General features: G+C 36.4%; 1 protein-coding gene across 4 annotated transcripts in view; it reads left to right on the forward strand.

Annotated features, from left to right (window-relative positions):
• STRN (striatin) overlaps positions 1–16,203 on the forward strand; it is a 70,339-nt gene that overhangs the window by 13,857 nt on the left and 40,279 nt on the right. For all 4 annotated transcript variants that reach the window (XM_033011027.2, XM_033011026.2, XM_033011028.2 and 1 more), the window contains exons 3-5: positions 7,313–7,386; positions 10,595–10,673; positions 12,575–12,739. In XM_033011027.2, coding sequence (XP_032866918.2) covers positions 7,313–7,386; positions 10,595–10,673; positions 12,575–12,739 — 318 coding nt within the window. The remainder of the gene's footprint in view (positions 1–7,312; positions 7,387–10,594; positions 10,674–12,574; positions 12,740–16,203) is intronic.

Genomic DNA, 16,203 nt, shown 5'->3' on the forward strand with positions numbered 1-16,203 from the left:
CTAGTAGTCTAAACATCTGCATTATGTAAAAACAAGAGCTAACATAGTATGTCTCCATAAACATGCAAGTAAAACCCATGGTTGGTCGATTATGAATACTTTTTCCTTGGTAAAGTTCTACCTAACTGTATAGATTATACCCCAAAATTACAGTGTATTTTCTTTTTGTTCAAAGTACTAGCTTTGTTTAATAATCTCTGACAACTGATATCTTGAATAATGGTCTTCAGTCTAGTAATTACTAGTTTTTAATCTTGCTAAGTTTTTAGTCTTTTCAGTATGATAGACTCTACAGGAATATCTTCTGGAGGCTAATTGTGTGAGGAGTGAAAGAATGTTCATGTTTACCAGTTAATCAGATGTCTGTTTCTTTGTTCACAGTGATTTCGGAAGACCCCAGTCCACCTTAGCATTTTATTCTTACATATACTTTCCTGTTATTCTAGTCGTTGAGGTAAACAAATTGGGTTTTTATCATGTTCCCAGAAGTCTTTCTGTTCAACTGATTTATTTTAGTCCAAGTTTAGTTTCAAATTTTTTTTTATTAGTAAAATGTGTTTTAAAATTCTTGACCGAAGAATATATTTATGGTGCTACTGCAAAATGATCGTTTCTTGCATACCATTTTCCTATCAGACAATTCCTACTTCTCTTTAATAAAATATTAATAAAATCTCTTTAAAATAGTTTGTAGAAATAAGATTAGAAATATGCACATATGCAAATGAGGAATAGGCAATTGCTGCTAGATTATTTAAAATGGACACTAATAGTTGTACATCGCTGTACTGCGTTTAGATTTGCTCATCTTACATGGGCTGCTTTAGGACGTGAGACATGCCTTGCACCATCCAGTTTGGCTCTTTTTGGTATCAACCAATTCATCCACTAGCATGGAGCTGCAGCCAGTCTCCTGCCCCACAGTAGCCTCAGGTCTCCCTCCAGCGAATTTGCTTCCTCTTTGGGGAGTTCTCAGAGGAATGTGTAAGGTAGATAACCTTTTTGCCCAGGCCTTGTCATGGTACTGATCTTACATCAAATAGCACAGGAAAATATCGAATGTATGTGTAAGGGAGGTTGTGGTTTATAGCCGTGGAAAGGCTTACATTTGAGGCATGATTGTGAAAACTTGAGTCACTTTAAAAAGACAGAAGCTATGGAGTACATTCGTGTGCAGTTAAAGATATGCTTGAAGGTATATAAATTCAGTAAGATTTATTGTATTTCAAAACTGAGGAAGCTATTCCTGATTACTTAGGGGTTATCTCCAATACTTCATGTTCATAACTCAGATAAATTAGCAATTTATCTAAAAATATCAGGCTATGCAAATACTTTTCCATGTGTTATCAGAGAAGCTTTGTAAGGAAAAAAAATAAAATAAAATCAAACTTATGTATGGATAGTGAAAACGCCCCCCACTTGCATTCAGTAAAATCCACCTAAATTGAGACATTTTAAATCCCAATGCTGCAGTCATTGTCAGGATTAGGAAAAAACACCAGGTGGTTTCTTATTATCAGTTTTTACATAGGTATCTCTTACCTTCTGTTGTATTTTTTTCTGCAGTTTATGGTATTAGCCTCAGTTACCCAGGTCAGTAGGCTACAGTCAGCTGATCTGATCAGTTTGACACTTCCAGTATGAGTGTGCACAGTAAATGTGAGGCTTGTGAATGGTGTGTGCTGCAGACAGCTATTTATAAGAGTTTGTAGTGTTAAACAGCAGCATTATTAGCCAGTTGCTGAAGAAACAGTCTTGTATTTCTGCTAGAAATGTCTCTCAGCCAGTGTTCTTGCTTGATACTTAAAAGAATGGCAACATACCGAGCTTGGAAGCACTGCTCTCTTTCCCAGCATTTTCCTAAATCAGCCATTGGCCAGGTCAGTCAGTAATCAGCTGGGATGCTGGCTTTTTCCACTGGGATCTCAGAGCTGGAAAATGAGATCCTACAAGGTAGGAGGAAAACCTTTCTTGTCAAGTTGGGGGAGGGCTGATGCAGGCACGAGGGGGCAGGGAAGCATTCCTGTGTTCCTTAATTTCTGCCCTGGCCTTGCAGCATAAGAGAACTTTCTTAGCTAGATGAAATGAGTAACGGGACAGAATATGAAATTGTAGCCTGGAGTAGTCCACGTTTGTAACAATCTCAGGAAACCATGAGCAAGAAATGAGTGACGTTGGTTTTCTCGGATACGTGCTTTTATGAGCTGCTGTTCTGTACAGTCAGTGTTCAGCATTTCTTTTATCAACCAAATGTTTTCAAAGTTTGCTATAAATAAACAACTTTGGAAACACTGTAGTTGTTCTGTATTTCATAGAACTTACATAATATTCTAGTCAGTAAGGTAGAAAATGAGATTTACTTATGGATTGTCATGGGTTTTCGATGAATTTAATGTTTGATGTTTATGTTAGTAACTGTAAGATTACCTTTTTTGTTGCATGTATAAGCCCAGTTATTTCTGCTGAAGAGTCGTAATACACTAAATAGCAAAGAGCTTAGAAGGAGGTAGGTAATAGTTAAACATTAATCATTTGTGCAACAGCAGTTTTGATGTAGTTTTGCCAACATCCAGTAGATTGCAGTGTGAGGCTGCTCACAGTTGAAGGTTACTTTTTATTACTTTATCAATACTTTCTCCATCACCAGTATATTGTATTGTTGCCTCTGGATTTTCAGGAGCTAGCTGAAATATAGTACTGTTTTGCTCAAGTACATGTCCTATTTCCTCTAGTCTAGCTCATTTCCTGTCTTAACATATTTCAACCAAAGAACTGGACTCCTGAGCCATGTCTCTAGAAACACTTGATTTAATTTTATGTTGTTTTCTGCAGTGATTTGTCTGATCATCATAAGGCTGGCGCCTTCTCCCCTGGGTAGAGTATCTTGCCGTGCTGTTCCTGGCAGTCATTTTTGTTTATGTCTCTTGGTTTGGCAGTGGCTCCTAGATCTTCTACGGATGTTTTGGCAGGCTCCCTCAGTACAGCTGGATCAGATGCTTCAGGTCTGGCGACAGATATTTCCAAGAAATAGTGGCCTTTTTTGATTGGAATCAAACTTGTTTCTGTGTGAAGTATTTAGATAATTTCACTGCTCTCAGTCTTAGGAAATTTAGAAGGATGAAAGCTTTTAGCTTTTTCCTTAGCAACTCTTGAAGAGTTGTGGCAGCCATGTTGAATGTCTCCAAGCACTGTTTGCATAGAAGACGCATAATTTAAAGAAAATACTGCTAATCAAAAAGGAGAATTGTGTAATGAAGGGCAAAAGCCAGAGCAGGGGTAATATTCATGCTTATCTGAGTAAGGGCATCTACCTGGTAACATAGTTTCACAGCCCCAAAATAGCTTTCTTCTTGAAAGGCTAGTTTTCAGATGGAAAATATCTTCTATAAAGTTGTATCCTTTGGCTAGTTGTTTTCAAGTAATTTTTTGGTCTCTGCATACTGTTAATAATTCAGATATAATTTTTGGAAAGGGTAGGTAAATTGTCCAGGTTGAACAAGTTTCAGATAATAAAGGGTCATCTTTGTTATTTGTTTCCCTCCTACTTCTGCCCCAAAAACACTGTCCTTGTTTTTGACCAGATGATACAAAGGTTGGAGAAACTTTGACTTCTCTTTATACTTATTTACAGAAAAAATACATTTGCTCTTTTTTGTGATAATAGTATCTCACTGCTGTGATGTGTGGAGTTCAGTGTGAACTGCAGAGGGCCAGTTTAAAGCTGTTAACAATTTTACTATGTGATTTCTGAAAAAGCGGAGAAATTAAGCATGACAGGTGGGCAGGAGATATTCTGTTATTGTAGAAATAGATTAAATATAAACATGCTAGTAGAATAAACTATATTCAGAATTTGTATAGAAATGAATTAAAGTTTCTCTTGTGAGAAGTTTCCTTGCTTTTGATTGTAACGGGTAACTGAGTGGTGAAGACTCTCCCTTATAGTCTTGGAGTCTGAATCATTGTGTTCAACCCTTTCCTTAGTGTGCTTTAGAAAGAAGGAGGTTGTTTTTCTTTCATGACTGTGACATTTTCAGCTGTACCAGAAGAAAGTTTCTAATAATAAATCTCATACTAGCTGCCTGAAGAAGTGTAGAAAATATTTCCTTGATGGACCGTTAGCTATCTGTATTAATGTGTTTTTTAAAGTATTTCTCTGTACTTCAGAAGCTGACCGTAGCTGACGGTGAGTTCACAGGGTCAAGTAATCTGACATGATACTCGTTTCTGTTTTATATCTAACTGGTGTTTTACTCAGATACCTGAGTTCATACTAATTGATTCTAATTATTTCAGATTTGAGTTTGGCATTGGGTTTTTTGTCATTTTATGCAGGCAGAGGTCTGTGGGTTTTTGTTGTTAACTTTCCCAGCAGTATTAAAAATAAGGATTACTTTTTGGCATTCTCAACTCTTAAATTTCTTCTCTTTGTTTAGACATGATTCTTCTGCCGTATCTCTATTTCTACTGGTCTCTGCCTGTGATATGAAAAGTGAAATCTTCTGAAATATTAAATCTTAGTCTAGCTTGGCCTTAAAATAAATCTGAGAGTCAGTGGTGTACAAGACCATGTAATCTAGGTTGTCCCCTTGAAGTAAAGAAGAATAACAAAGGCTTTAAAAACTGTTGCATTATGAGGAGGAACTAATTTAAAAAACCTGCTAGTAATGGTTTAGAATGGGGATAGAATGAATAATCTCACTTTACTGAACTGATTTTTATAATGCCTTTAATGAGGGGGAGGGAAACTTAAATAAGAAGAAAGAATAATATTAAAGATGGAATGGAATTTTAAAAAAGAGCATACACAGATTTAACAGATTGGAATAAATAGGCTCAGAAGTTTAAAATAATGCAGGCTGAATTTTTGAAAAATTTATTTTGGAGAACAGGTGAGAGATCTGAGGAACAGGAAAAGTACAAGGAATGATCATTTCAGTTAACCTATCAAACATTTTACTTTGGTTCTTAGGGTGAAAATTATTAACAAAACTTTAAGAAAATTAGTGAATGCATAGAGAGTAATGGGACTTTATATAAGACCCATGAGTTAAAGGCAAATGCTTCATCCCACAAAGCTTAACTGCTCTCTGAAATTGCTTGCAGGAGTTGAATAGAGCACAGTATAGGTCACTATCCAGATTAAAGTATTAATATTTGCTCACTTCTGATAAGTCAAATCAAAATGGATTAAACATTAGGGTCACTTGATGACTGCATAAAAACTTGAGGCTTTTGACAAAGTGTAGGGTTTAAAGTTGGTGAGGTTAGGCTAGTGACAGAGGAGAGGATTTCTTAGTTCTTGATTAGTCATTACTTTTTATTAGTGATGGTGGGGGGAGAAAAGTATACATGGCACCAATATTTAACAATAACTAAATGCAGTCGTTTTACTGGAGTAGCCTCTCTCTGCCAGGGAGATGTAAGAAACATAGCTGGAAAAGGAAAGATAAATATTTTGATTGAGCTTTCAGAATTTTGTTCTATTCTTGCTTATTCTCTTCTGTACCGACCAAAATGTTCATCCTTTACTTACTGCTGTTAATACATTTCAAGCGAATCCTTTCTTCTTCCCTTGCTGGTTGCTACACAGCTGAGTTACAGCTTAGTGCTCTAGATCTTGAGGAAGAAGTCAGTTCCTTCATCTGTCTCTGTTACTATGCCTAAGAGGTATTTCTTCACTCTGCATTTACCCTTCTCATCCAGAATTAGATCTTATTGTAATTAAAATGCAGCTGGATTAATAGGAAACTACTACTGTCAATACTAGTCCAAGCATTACTTCCCTCAGCACTGTTTTGTTAGAAGTAATGAGTTTTCTCTATGAAATAGGGAAAGGCAAAAGGAAACTAATGTGATGAAGATGTCTGAGAAGCAATCAAGAGGTGCAGGTAACTTGAAAACATTATCTACAGTGATTCTTGATACAGTCATTCGAGTTTAGTGAGACTTGCTTCATACAATTATAGAGCGTCACACCCATTAATCTTTATAAAAACAAATTTTAAGTGGAAGAGTTCCCTTGTGAGTAGTGTAGCTAATGAAGCCTGTTTTCATGTTGGTGTATGAGGAGTTTTTTTTTTTTTTTTTGGTTGGTCTGGGTTTTTTGTTGTTTTGTTGTTGTCACTGTTGTCTTTTGTCGCCAGTATCTTGCTGCCTTACACCTAGCTGGGTGTATTTGCATTGGAGCTGTGTGTGTCTGTGTGCTAGCTGGTTGTCCCACTACTACCAGGCTGCATGCCCAGCATTGCCAGAATTCTTCCCTGCCTTTCATTCAGGGTAGGGACCCATATGAGTGCTGCTTTTCTACCCTGTTATGAATGTCTACAATACTTTACAGGGAATCAGATTTTTTTGAGTCATCTGAGTTTTCATGTTTGGCAGAAAATAATCCTTGAGCTGAAAGGTACAGTGAGTGCAAGAGAAGGGGGTAACGTTGTGAAACTGGCTAAGGCTCTCTTTGCCTCGCTTTTTCTGTTACTATAAGACTAATGAATCTTTAATAACTTTTATGTGCATTTGTAATGCTGTACCACTGTGGCATTATTTGGTGTGTTTGAAAGTCTGTAGACACTGACTCTGTAGGATGAAGCTTTTAAAATTAAAAAGCATTTCCCTTTTTCTTCTAGCTACTGTTACTGTCATTGTATAACATGCTTTGTGGGGTTTATTACAATAGGCCCTTCTGTAGGCTAAATATTTTTGGAAGAGAAGTCTCCATTTTCAAACTTTAAGTGGCAGATCTAGCAGCTTCAAGAGAAACTGATATAGATGGGCTGCTGTCAGTCCTAAATCTCATTTAGAATAGTCCTAACCGAGGGCCTGCTGCTGTTGGGAAGCACAGCATTTAGAAGAATAAAACTAAGACTTACTTAATGGAGGTGAAAATATGAAATACTGAAGTAGATGGCACTGAATTGACATGGACAGTAAAAATGTTTCATAGTGATGGCTGAAAAAAAAAAAGGGAGGATGAGAAGGGAAGCAGAGAGTAGCCCATGTCCCTAGGGAAGGAACTTTTTCTGTAGCAAAAACATTTTGTAAAATCTGCAGTCTACCGATCCCTGTGTTTCATCGGTATTCACTTTGCAATTACATGTCAATCTTGGAAAAAATAATTACGGAAAATTACATATCTGAAGTCCTGCTGAAATTATTTGTTTTGGTTTTGTTTTGTTCCTAGCCTAGAAGAACGGAGTGGCCTTTTCAAGTGAAGGCAGGTGACATTTATGTGTTTAGAGACACCCTTTAAATGTGCTAATAGTTTCTTTTTTCCTTTTTTTTTTTTTTCTTTTTTTTTTTCTTTCAGGGCTAAATATCACAAATTAAAATATGGCACAGAATTGAATCAGGGAGATATGAAGCCTCCAAACTATGATTCTGGTAAGAATTTATTAAGAATGAGTTCATTACTGGCATAAGAGCTTTACTGTGGTTTGTGCAAATGCTGCAATGATAGCATTGATAAAATAAGCCACTTAATGGAAGCAGTGGGAATAGAGGTAATTAATAAAGACTATATTTTACACTTGCAAAATTAAAAATATATGCTAATGCTCTGAAAGAGTCTATTAGTAAGTCAAAGGACTTTAGATTTAAAAAAAACCAAACCGGCAAACTACTACTGGAGAGAATAATTTTTCTCTTCCATAGTAATGTATATGGATGTTTTGTAACAGGGAGATACTAGATGTATAGTTACAGATTCCTTTTATCTTTGAATAATTCTTCTGAATAAAAAGTTCATGGGAAAGGACATGAAAAGTATAGTACATAATTTGTTTGTTCAGTTACCTTAATGCTATTCCAGGAGAAAAATAATGAAAGGGCATATTAGACATAAGTGAGAGTTTGAGAGTGGGAAAATTATTTATGAAATTCCAATGAGCATTGATTGGAAATGCATACAACTATCTTTAGTGCTATGCTGTGAGAGGACAGTTTTTCACCTTGGTCTCTGGGAAGCTGATTTGTTTTTCTAGAGGTTGCATCTCCTACTTCACGCAAATAGTTTTAAGCACTGAATTTGAGGAATTAAGAATTTAAATTACTTCATTGCATCTCTCTCTCTCCCCCTCTCTATCCTTTCCTCATAAAAAAAAAACAAACAAAAAAAAAAACCAAAAAACAAAACAAGCAGAAGGGGTACAGAAATCTGATTATAGGTCAAGTCCTTGAAAAGGAGAAGTAATAGTTGATGATTTTTGTATCTCAGTACCCTGATGCTCCTACTACAGCAATGAAACTAGAACCACCTGTACATAAATGAAGAATATAGAAAGTCTGCAGACCTCAGCTCTGTCACTTGGCTTGTGGAAGGGATGGTCTGGTTTGCTGTCATGGTTGATTCTTACCTCACTGGATTCAGAAGGTCATTCAAAAAAACCAACCAAATAAAAAAATCCAACCCCACACCAGCTGGTGAAACTTCACACAAGGCTTTTCTTGTTCAAGATACAATGAATTTTTGAGAAATTTTATTTTACGTGATTATTACAGTTATTTCCTTAACTGAATAAATAGTTTAATTTGGTGTTATGAAATGAAAGACCCCAAACTGTATCTGGACCACTAGAAAACTTTGTCCTGATCATACCAAGATCCTGGACATCCTCTTTTGTAATTTCTCAGGATGCAGCTACAGCATGTTGCTCTACTTTCTAGCTGCGGAATGTAGTGAAAGGCCTGTCTTGCCCAGCAGAGCTGTAGCGAGTGCATTACTTCTGTAAAGTGAATGTTAGTGGAATTATCTTTGTTAAAATTCCATTATCCTGATTTATTGCATTGCACTTTATATATGTAGCTGTCAGAAGTGTACACTTTTGTTTTATGTCAAATCTGGGCTGATTGAAGATACAGACTTAAAATAGAAACTTTGTGATTGTGTTCCTTTGGAGTTCTCTTTGATTAGATACTTACTTGTATGTCCGTGTCTTTCCCCCCACCCCATGTTTTTCCTGCCCAGTCAGGAAAAAACATGAAAATGTTTCTAGTAGTTCTTCCAAATGGGTCCTTGTTGTTTGTTTTCTTTATGATCTCTTGGAATCAGTAATACAGTTTAGACGAAAGTTCAGTCTTCTGATAAAGGGATGACTTTTGTTTGTGTGTGTTTGTTTCTTTGTGGGGTGCTTTTTAACTGTGATATCTTCTAATATTTTTTGCTCATAATGCAAGTCCCTTCGTTCTCATCTGTAAACTGCTGTTACTGCTAGTGGTCATCGGTTTTGAGGAGCCTAAGCAAAAAAGAATACTTGCTTGTAGATATACTTAATAGTGCCTTTGGGAGAAGGTTTTTTGCTTTCAAAAGGAATTTTCAGACAGATTTATCTCAGTCATGTTTTAATTCTTATAGACTGAGCATGGTAGCTGTGCACTGAGTCCAGCTGTGTTCAGTTGTTGTCAGAAAATCATTGTGCAATTGATTATTTCCCGTGGTTGCTATTAAATGGATCTGTGAATTTGAGATGGGTAAAATTCATATGGCTCTCCTTGCATGTGGATTGTGATTAGTCTTTGGCAGCTTCTTTGGGTGGGTGGTGGGTTTTTTTGTGTATGGTGTTAATTCAGTTGTTTGAAGGTAAATAACTTCCCAGTAAAGACAATAGCTTTCCCACATCACAAGGTACTCATAGGATTATACCACAGATTTTTCTGGTTCTTAATTTTCGTTTACACAAGAAGATTGTTCATCCTTCAGTGCTTGGACCACAAGGCTTTCAAGTTCTGTAGAGGCTTTCATAAATAATAAACCAACATCTTTTATCCTGGGAAGCTTATGCTTATGTATCTCGTAGAGGAGGTGGAGAAAAACCCACCATCATGTAGTATGAAGCTGTATATGGAATAAATGTGTAGCTCTTGGTTGCCAGCATTCAGATAGGTTTCTCACCAGAACAGCCACATAACTTTTTTGTGAATTTTCCTGGAGTAGCACTGTTTGAATACAAATTTATGGTTGTGGAAAATGTGGTGAAAATTTTTCAACATATTTTCAGATTAAAAAAATAAACAACCCCTGTTGTTGACTTTTTTTTCCTTCCACAAAACTAATACAAATATGGATGAATTTAAAGTTGATGTGAGTAGGTCAGTTGGTTTTATATTGAATGGTCAAATACTAAGGAAATTTGTTGGACAGTAAGTTGTGAATAGATATCATGCTGCAGTTGCATTTGATAGTGTTAGCAGTTAGAGATGTTTGCATTGAAACTTGAATTATGAGCAGCAGTTATATTGGAAGGTTATTGCAAAAAGGGAACTCCAGATTGTCTATATAATCATGTACCCTTAAAGAAAAAGGAGTAAGATGCAGCTTTTGGATGTGAGACAGAAGGGAAAGCACCGATGACTACTGAAACTTACTCTCATACAGTAGGATGTACCTCACAATATTTATGTGTATGTAGTACTACAGTTATATGCATTTTTTTCCTCTCTCGATCGATTATTGGGACTTTGAAATTTTTATTTTGTTATTAAACGATTCCTAATCATTTTAAGACAAATCACATTTGTCTTTTCAAGTGGATGGGCATATTTTTAAAAATTAGGACAAGGAAAAAAATGTTCATAATTAAATAATCTTTTACAGATGAAGGGAATGAGACAGAGATTCAGCCACAACAGAACAGTCAGCTAATATGGAAACAAGGACGACAGCTGCTAAGACAGTAAGTGTTGAAAAAAGGACTCAAATAACGAATGAAAGGGAAAGAATCTGGTAATGAAATGTGATGGTGGTGGTATTTGATTTTTCTCTGCTTGATTTCCTTTCAAGAAAAGTTAGTCTGTGTGTTGAAGTTTATTCAGCTTCTGCCCTACTTTTCCTAGGTTTTTGAAAAATTTTAATATTTCAGAACTTCAGATGAGAAGCCTTGTCAAATCACAAACACCTAATATCCTTTGCTTTTTGCACTGAATATAATAAAACAAACTGCTTGGGAGAACAGTGGGTCATGAAATTTTGCAGTTCTTTTTACAATTAACAGCATATGCAAATAATTCTGTTAAGAGCTATGTAAAATAAAAATAACTGGTGTCGGAGAGGGATAACTTTTATTTTGGCCTGCTCGAGGTGCAGAAAATACTAATATCCAGAAGGTTAGACCAGAAATTTTCTAATTCTCAGACATTTGCTTCATTGAGATGAGCTGTTAATTTAAATTAGTTTTTGAATTGTGGTCATAATGAGTTAATTAATTTCCAAGGTATTTGGTCACATTTTTATGTGTTGTTGTTTTTTTGCCTTGGTTGCAACCCTTGGCTTAAACTGAGGAGATCTCTTAAAGACCTGACATCAACGTGTCTCTCTGTTTTTTCATGCATTTGCCTCATTCCCTATGCTGATAGTTAGATTCTAAGGTCTTCTAATCAACTAGCAAAACTTGCTTTCTAATTTTTTTTTGGTGTTGTAAAGGATTAAATGAGAGGGGAGAGAGACAGTAAGGACAGTCTGGAGCTTATATTGAAAGACTTTTTTTCAAGAAATTATGCAGAAGTTAAATTTGTCTGTTGGATGGCTTGTGCATACTTTTCTTTTGCAAGAGCTCAAATTTTTGCATGTATGTTGAATAAATGTACATAAAGTGCTCTTGACTTGGATCAGTGATTTCTGAAGGCAAGTCATTCATTCTCAATGCAATTCATAAGTTACACAGTGCTGAATAGAGAGTGTGTATCACTGACAGACCCTGTTTTGCATAGGTGACTTGTTTGATTTTTATATAGCCAAAGATCAGTATTTCTCTCTTAATGTGGTTATGTGGAGGATGTTGTTAAATAATTGGAGGAGAATGTTCTTTCAGGAAAAGTACATGTCAAAAGTTGGTCTCTCTCTTTTCCTCTAGAATATGGAGTTAATGGCACTTTTAAAATCATTATTTTCCCTGTTTCCACCAAAGGCAATATGGCATATTGATGAAAGTTCCAAATTTAGACCCTGAGGTTTTCATACAAGCTAGTCCAGGATTCTTGCTGCCCAGCCCGTATGTACAAGACAAATTAATATTTTTGCAGATCCGTTGCAGAATAAGAAAAAGGCAAGACAAAGATTTTATCAAACCTATTGTGTTATAAATAACAACTCTTGCTAGTAGCTACAGCTACAGAATTTGTTTTTATTCCCTCTGTTTTCTAGCTTCTAATAATGCTTACATAAGGAACATATCTGACAGTTCTTGTAAGGCTTCATGTGTAGTTTCCATGTGTTGAAGAGTAAAATGGCCATGTTGTACGTGCAACTGTGGTGATTTTTATAAGTCAGTTGAAAATATTTTAATTGAAAGTGCTTTTCCATCCATTTTAGTAAATGAATGAATAACGTATTGTATAACCTCGGACTGCTAGGCTCTTTGATTATTTTTTTTTTTTCCTCAGTGACTAAAGAGGCTGGTACTGCAAGAGGCGATCCGTCTGCAGCTGGTACAGGATGATTTATAACCATGTTTCATTAGCACAGCACCATACTTTGCTAAGCTAAGGGGTTGAAGATGAGTTTAGGGAGAGGTTTTCATTTGCTGTTTTGAGTAAGTGAGATGTGCATGGAAGATTAGCATGAGTTCTGTTCCTACAGGTATCTACAAGAAGTGGGCTACACCGACACGATATTGGATGTGAAGTCAAAACGAGTACGAGCTTTATTGGGCCTCTCAAGTGATGCTTCAGAGAAGGAAAACAGAAATCAGGAGCCAATGGTAAATGGCACAGAGGGCCAGATTAAAGAAAACGCAATGATTGGGTAAGCATCAAGATGACTTTTATCTTTCTGCATAAATGCACTTAATGGTGTAGAAAAAATTGCTGTTTACTGAGCATTTCAGGATTTATTTCCCTAGTTGGAGTTTAGAGCTATTCTGACTAATTTTATTACATTAAGCTATACATATGGAAGTAATCCTTAAGATTCACAGCTCAAAAGCACCGTAAGTTTTTTTTCAGTTGGATGGCAGCACAAAGTCAAATCAAGCCTCTTTGAGATATGATTGCTAAGTGGTTAGAGGTCAGTGTTGTTTCAAGTTAACGGTTTATTTGTATTGCTGGAAACTTTGCTGTATTGATTACAGGCTTTGCTCTTCTGCTGACTATGACATGATAATCTGTATGAGATATAGGATTTTTATGACTGTATCTGAAGCACAAATTCACTTGCTACATTCTGAGTCCTCTAAGTTTTTGATTTTCCACTAATGGATATACGTACGTAAATGTGACTGAAATGTAAGGTATTAATTTCTGTCTTTCAATATTTCCAATACTATGAAAAGTCAATCAAAGAGAGTAAAAGCTTGTTGTGCTTACTTTTGCTTTTAAATAATATTGCAAACATAAAAACGTAAGAAGCTTTTTTCCATTTTCTTCTCTTTTCCATGCAGAGTTTAAAAAAAAAAAAAAAAGTTAAAACTGAAACTTAACTGTGGAGGCTTCAGGAAGACAATCTGCTTGTTCTTATTTAAGATATTGTAGTTGCAAAACTTGAAAAATAATGAAAATGGTGCAGAATTCTTTGTCTGAACAATACATGAGATAGCTGTTCCCAGTAGTTTGTGCTGCATCAGCAAGCACAGCTTTCCTCACAGATTCTCCCTCTTTTTCCCTTTTCTGTACTGATATGGCAAAAATCAAGACCTTTTTTTCCTAACATTTAGTACTGTTATATGACACAATCTGTCTTTTAAAATGCATTTGTAAAATTTCATTATATGCAGCAGATAGCTGCAGCAACTTCAGGCCAACAGGTTACATAAGGGTGGAAGTTTATTGTTACGTAATTAAATATAATGCTGTGAGGTGGAAAATTTGAACATATGAGAAAACCCGCAAGCTACTAAAATATATTGTGCTGCTACACAGTTGACAAGTCATGTCATTTATGTACAGCAGCTTTGTTTTTGAAGAACAAGTAATACTTGATAGATTAACAGTAACAATTTAGTTCAATTTCTGATTAAGGTGTCTGGGCAAGTGGGCAAATAAAGCTCCTCTTACATTTTAAAAGTGTTCAGTTTTGAAACAGATATATTTATAAAGTAGTTATTCAGTGGATGAAATGGCTGGACAGTGGTTTTGGATACATTTCTATTTATTTCCTATCTACTTGCTTTCTGGTTAGATCTGGTATTAAGTTAAACACTTTGTAGGCTACCCTATGGCTGAAGATATTCACTGATGGAGAAAAATGAGTTCCCTTCCACTGCGGCTCTGCAAGGCTGCTCAGGCTTCACACTTGGAGATGCTGTTTTCATCTCGCTTGTGATGCATAAGATGGCAGACTGTATTAGAAAGCTTAGGGGAGCATTTTGATACATGATGTGCAAGAAGTAACTCTAGGGTTTTTTACAGTGAAATGATTTTCCAGGGATCTTGTTCAACACTGTCACATCAGTCTTTATGGGTGATTTTGAGTTTGTAGATGTCCTCTGAGATCTCCCTCACTGAGAGGAAAAAGTTGGGATTTTATTAAAATTCCTTGATCAATCTGAGTACAGGACTAGCTTTCAATGCTGTGATTTTTCTGGGTATTTCGAGTATGCTTTCAGACTATTTCTTTCAATTTTCCATGCAGGAAGCATTCTGTGGCTTTCTTCCTGGCAGCAACTGCCTGTTATTTAACAGCTCTTTCATCTTGTGCTACTAGATACTGTAAAATGTTACACCTTACTGTGTCTGTGGCATGTGGCACTGTTCACCTCCTCCCAAATGCATCATTGCTTGCCTCTAAGATTTCAAAGTGCAGCTTTAAGGCAGATGGGAAATCAGAAATGAGATGAGATGTTGCTCTTGATTAGCTCAGACTTACCTGTTCCCTGCCTTATCTACTGTCGACATTACTTAAGCATGTATAGAACAACTTATTTTTGAAGGGTATTAGCATTGAATAGACGACTAAGACTAAAGTCACATAGATCTTGCTCCTGATCCCAATTGGAATTCTTACTGAGTGTTTGAAAACTTAATTCAATGCTTTTCTACCTGGTTGGCAGAACTGGTTAAAATTTAGGTGACTCAGCTAAATTCTGGCTTACAATAGAAGTAGGAGCACTCTTCGAAGCAGTCTCATCAGTGCTAGACTGCTTACTGGGTAGGTGAAAAGATTGGCAGTTCTTTTAGCAGCCTCTTGTTATTCCTAGCATGCATGTCAAGTGAGAAGAGGACTGGGGCCACAGCGAGCTCGTATGGTTGGAAGGAGTGTGATAAACAAGTGCCTGCACTTTGGTAGTGGTAGAGGAGGAAAGTCACGGTGAGAGATTGAAAGAACAAGAAACCAACCAAAACCTTAGTGCAGTCCCAGGAAGCTTAAAGACTTGTGGGTGTGTGTGTTTGCCAGGACCACCAGACATTGGGACAGTTGCAAACTAAAATGCAGATGGAAGGCACGCTGTGGCTGTACGGATACAGTGAAACTCCTTGTAGGAGGAAGCTTTGCTATCACCACGGAAGCCTGTGAAGTGCTCAAGCCAATGCAGCTTGGCAAGTTTTGTGGTTAAAAATGTTGAATGAACAGTGATGTAAAATATCTGCTAGCATGTTTGAGGCTAGCGGTCAACTTGCAGATGTAGTTACATTTGAAGAGCGGAGTGCTGGACAACATGTAATGCATGGAAGTGAATCTAGTCTAACAAGGAATATCTCTGTTAAAGTGAGAAGATGGAGCTCATACAGCATTTGATTTGTTTGATCTTGGAAAAACTGCATAATGTGGACCCAGCCGAGACTGCGGATTTTAAGTCTGATTTTTTCAAAAAATGTTTACATGGAAGGAAAAATGTGAGAAGCAGAGCATGGGGATTGAATAAAGAGAAAGCTTGTGGGTTAGAAACAATAAAGACAAATCAATAGGAGTTTGGAAAGAATGTGGGTGAATGTGATGAAGATAATGTACAGTAGAGGGGAAAACAGCACAGTGTAAAACAGAACGAAAATGGATCCAATGATGCCTTTCAGGAACAGGAAAATGGAAGGCACATTAGCTTTAAATTTCTTTAAAGATTTCTCCATATAGCAATGTAAATTGCAGAAAGAACAGATTGGCTAAACTGTCTTCTGTACAACTGAACACTCATGATAAATCCCAAAGAAAGTAAAGAAATGGTATTTGATGCTTTTATACTGCCATATAGTTACCTCTTTGTGAGGAGAGAGGGGGTAATGGAAACAGGAAACAAAACTTCCTATGTATTTTGGCTGTCATTTATTGGTAATCAA

Source organism: Tyto alba, unplaced genomic scaffold (genome assembly GCF_018691265.1).
Source record: "Tyto alba isolate M040663 unplaced genomic scaffold, T.alba_DEE_v4.0 Super-Scaffold_16, whole genome shotgun sequence".
Classification (NCBI taxonomy): Eukaryota; Metazoa; Chordata; class Aves; order Strigiformes; family Tytonidae; genus Tyto; species Tyto alba.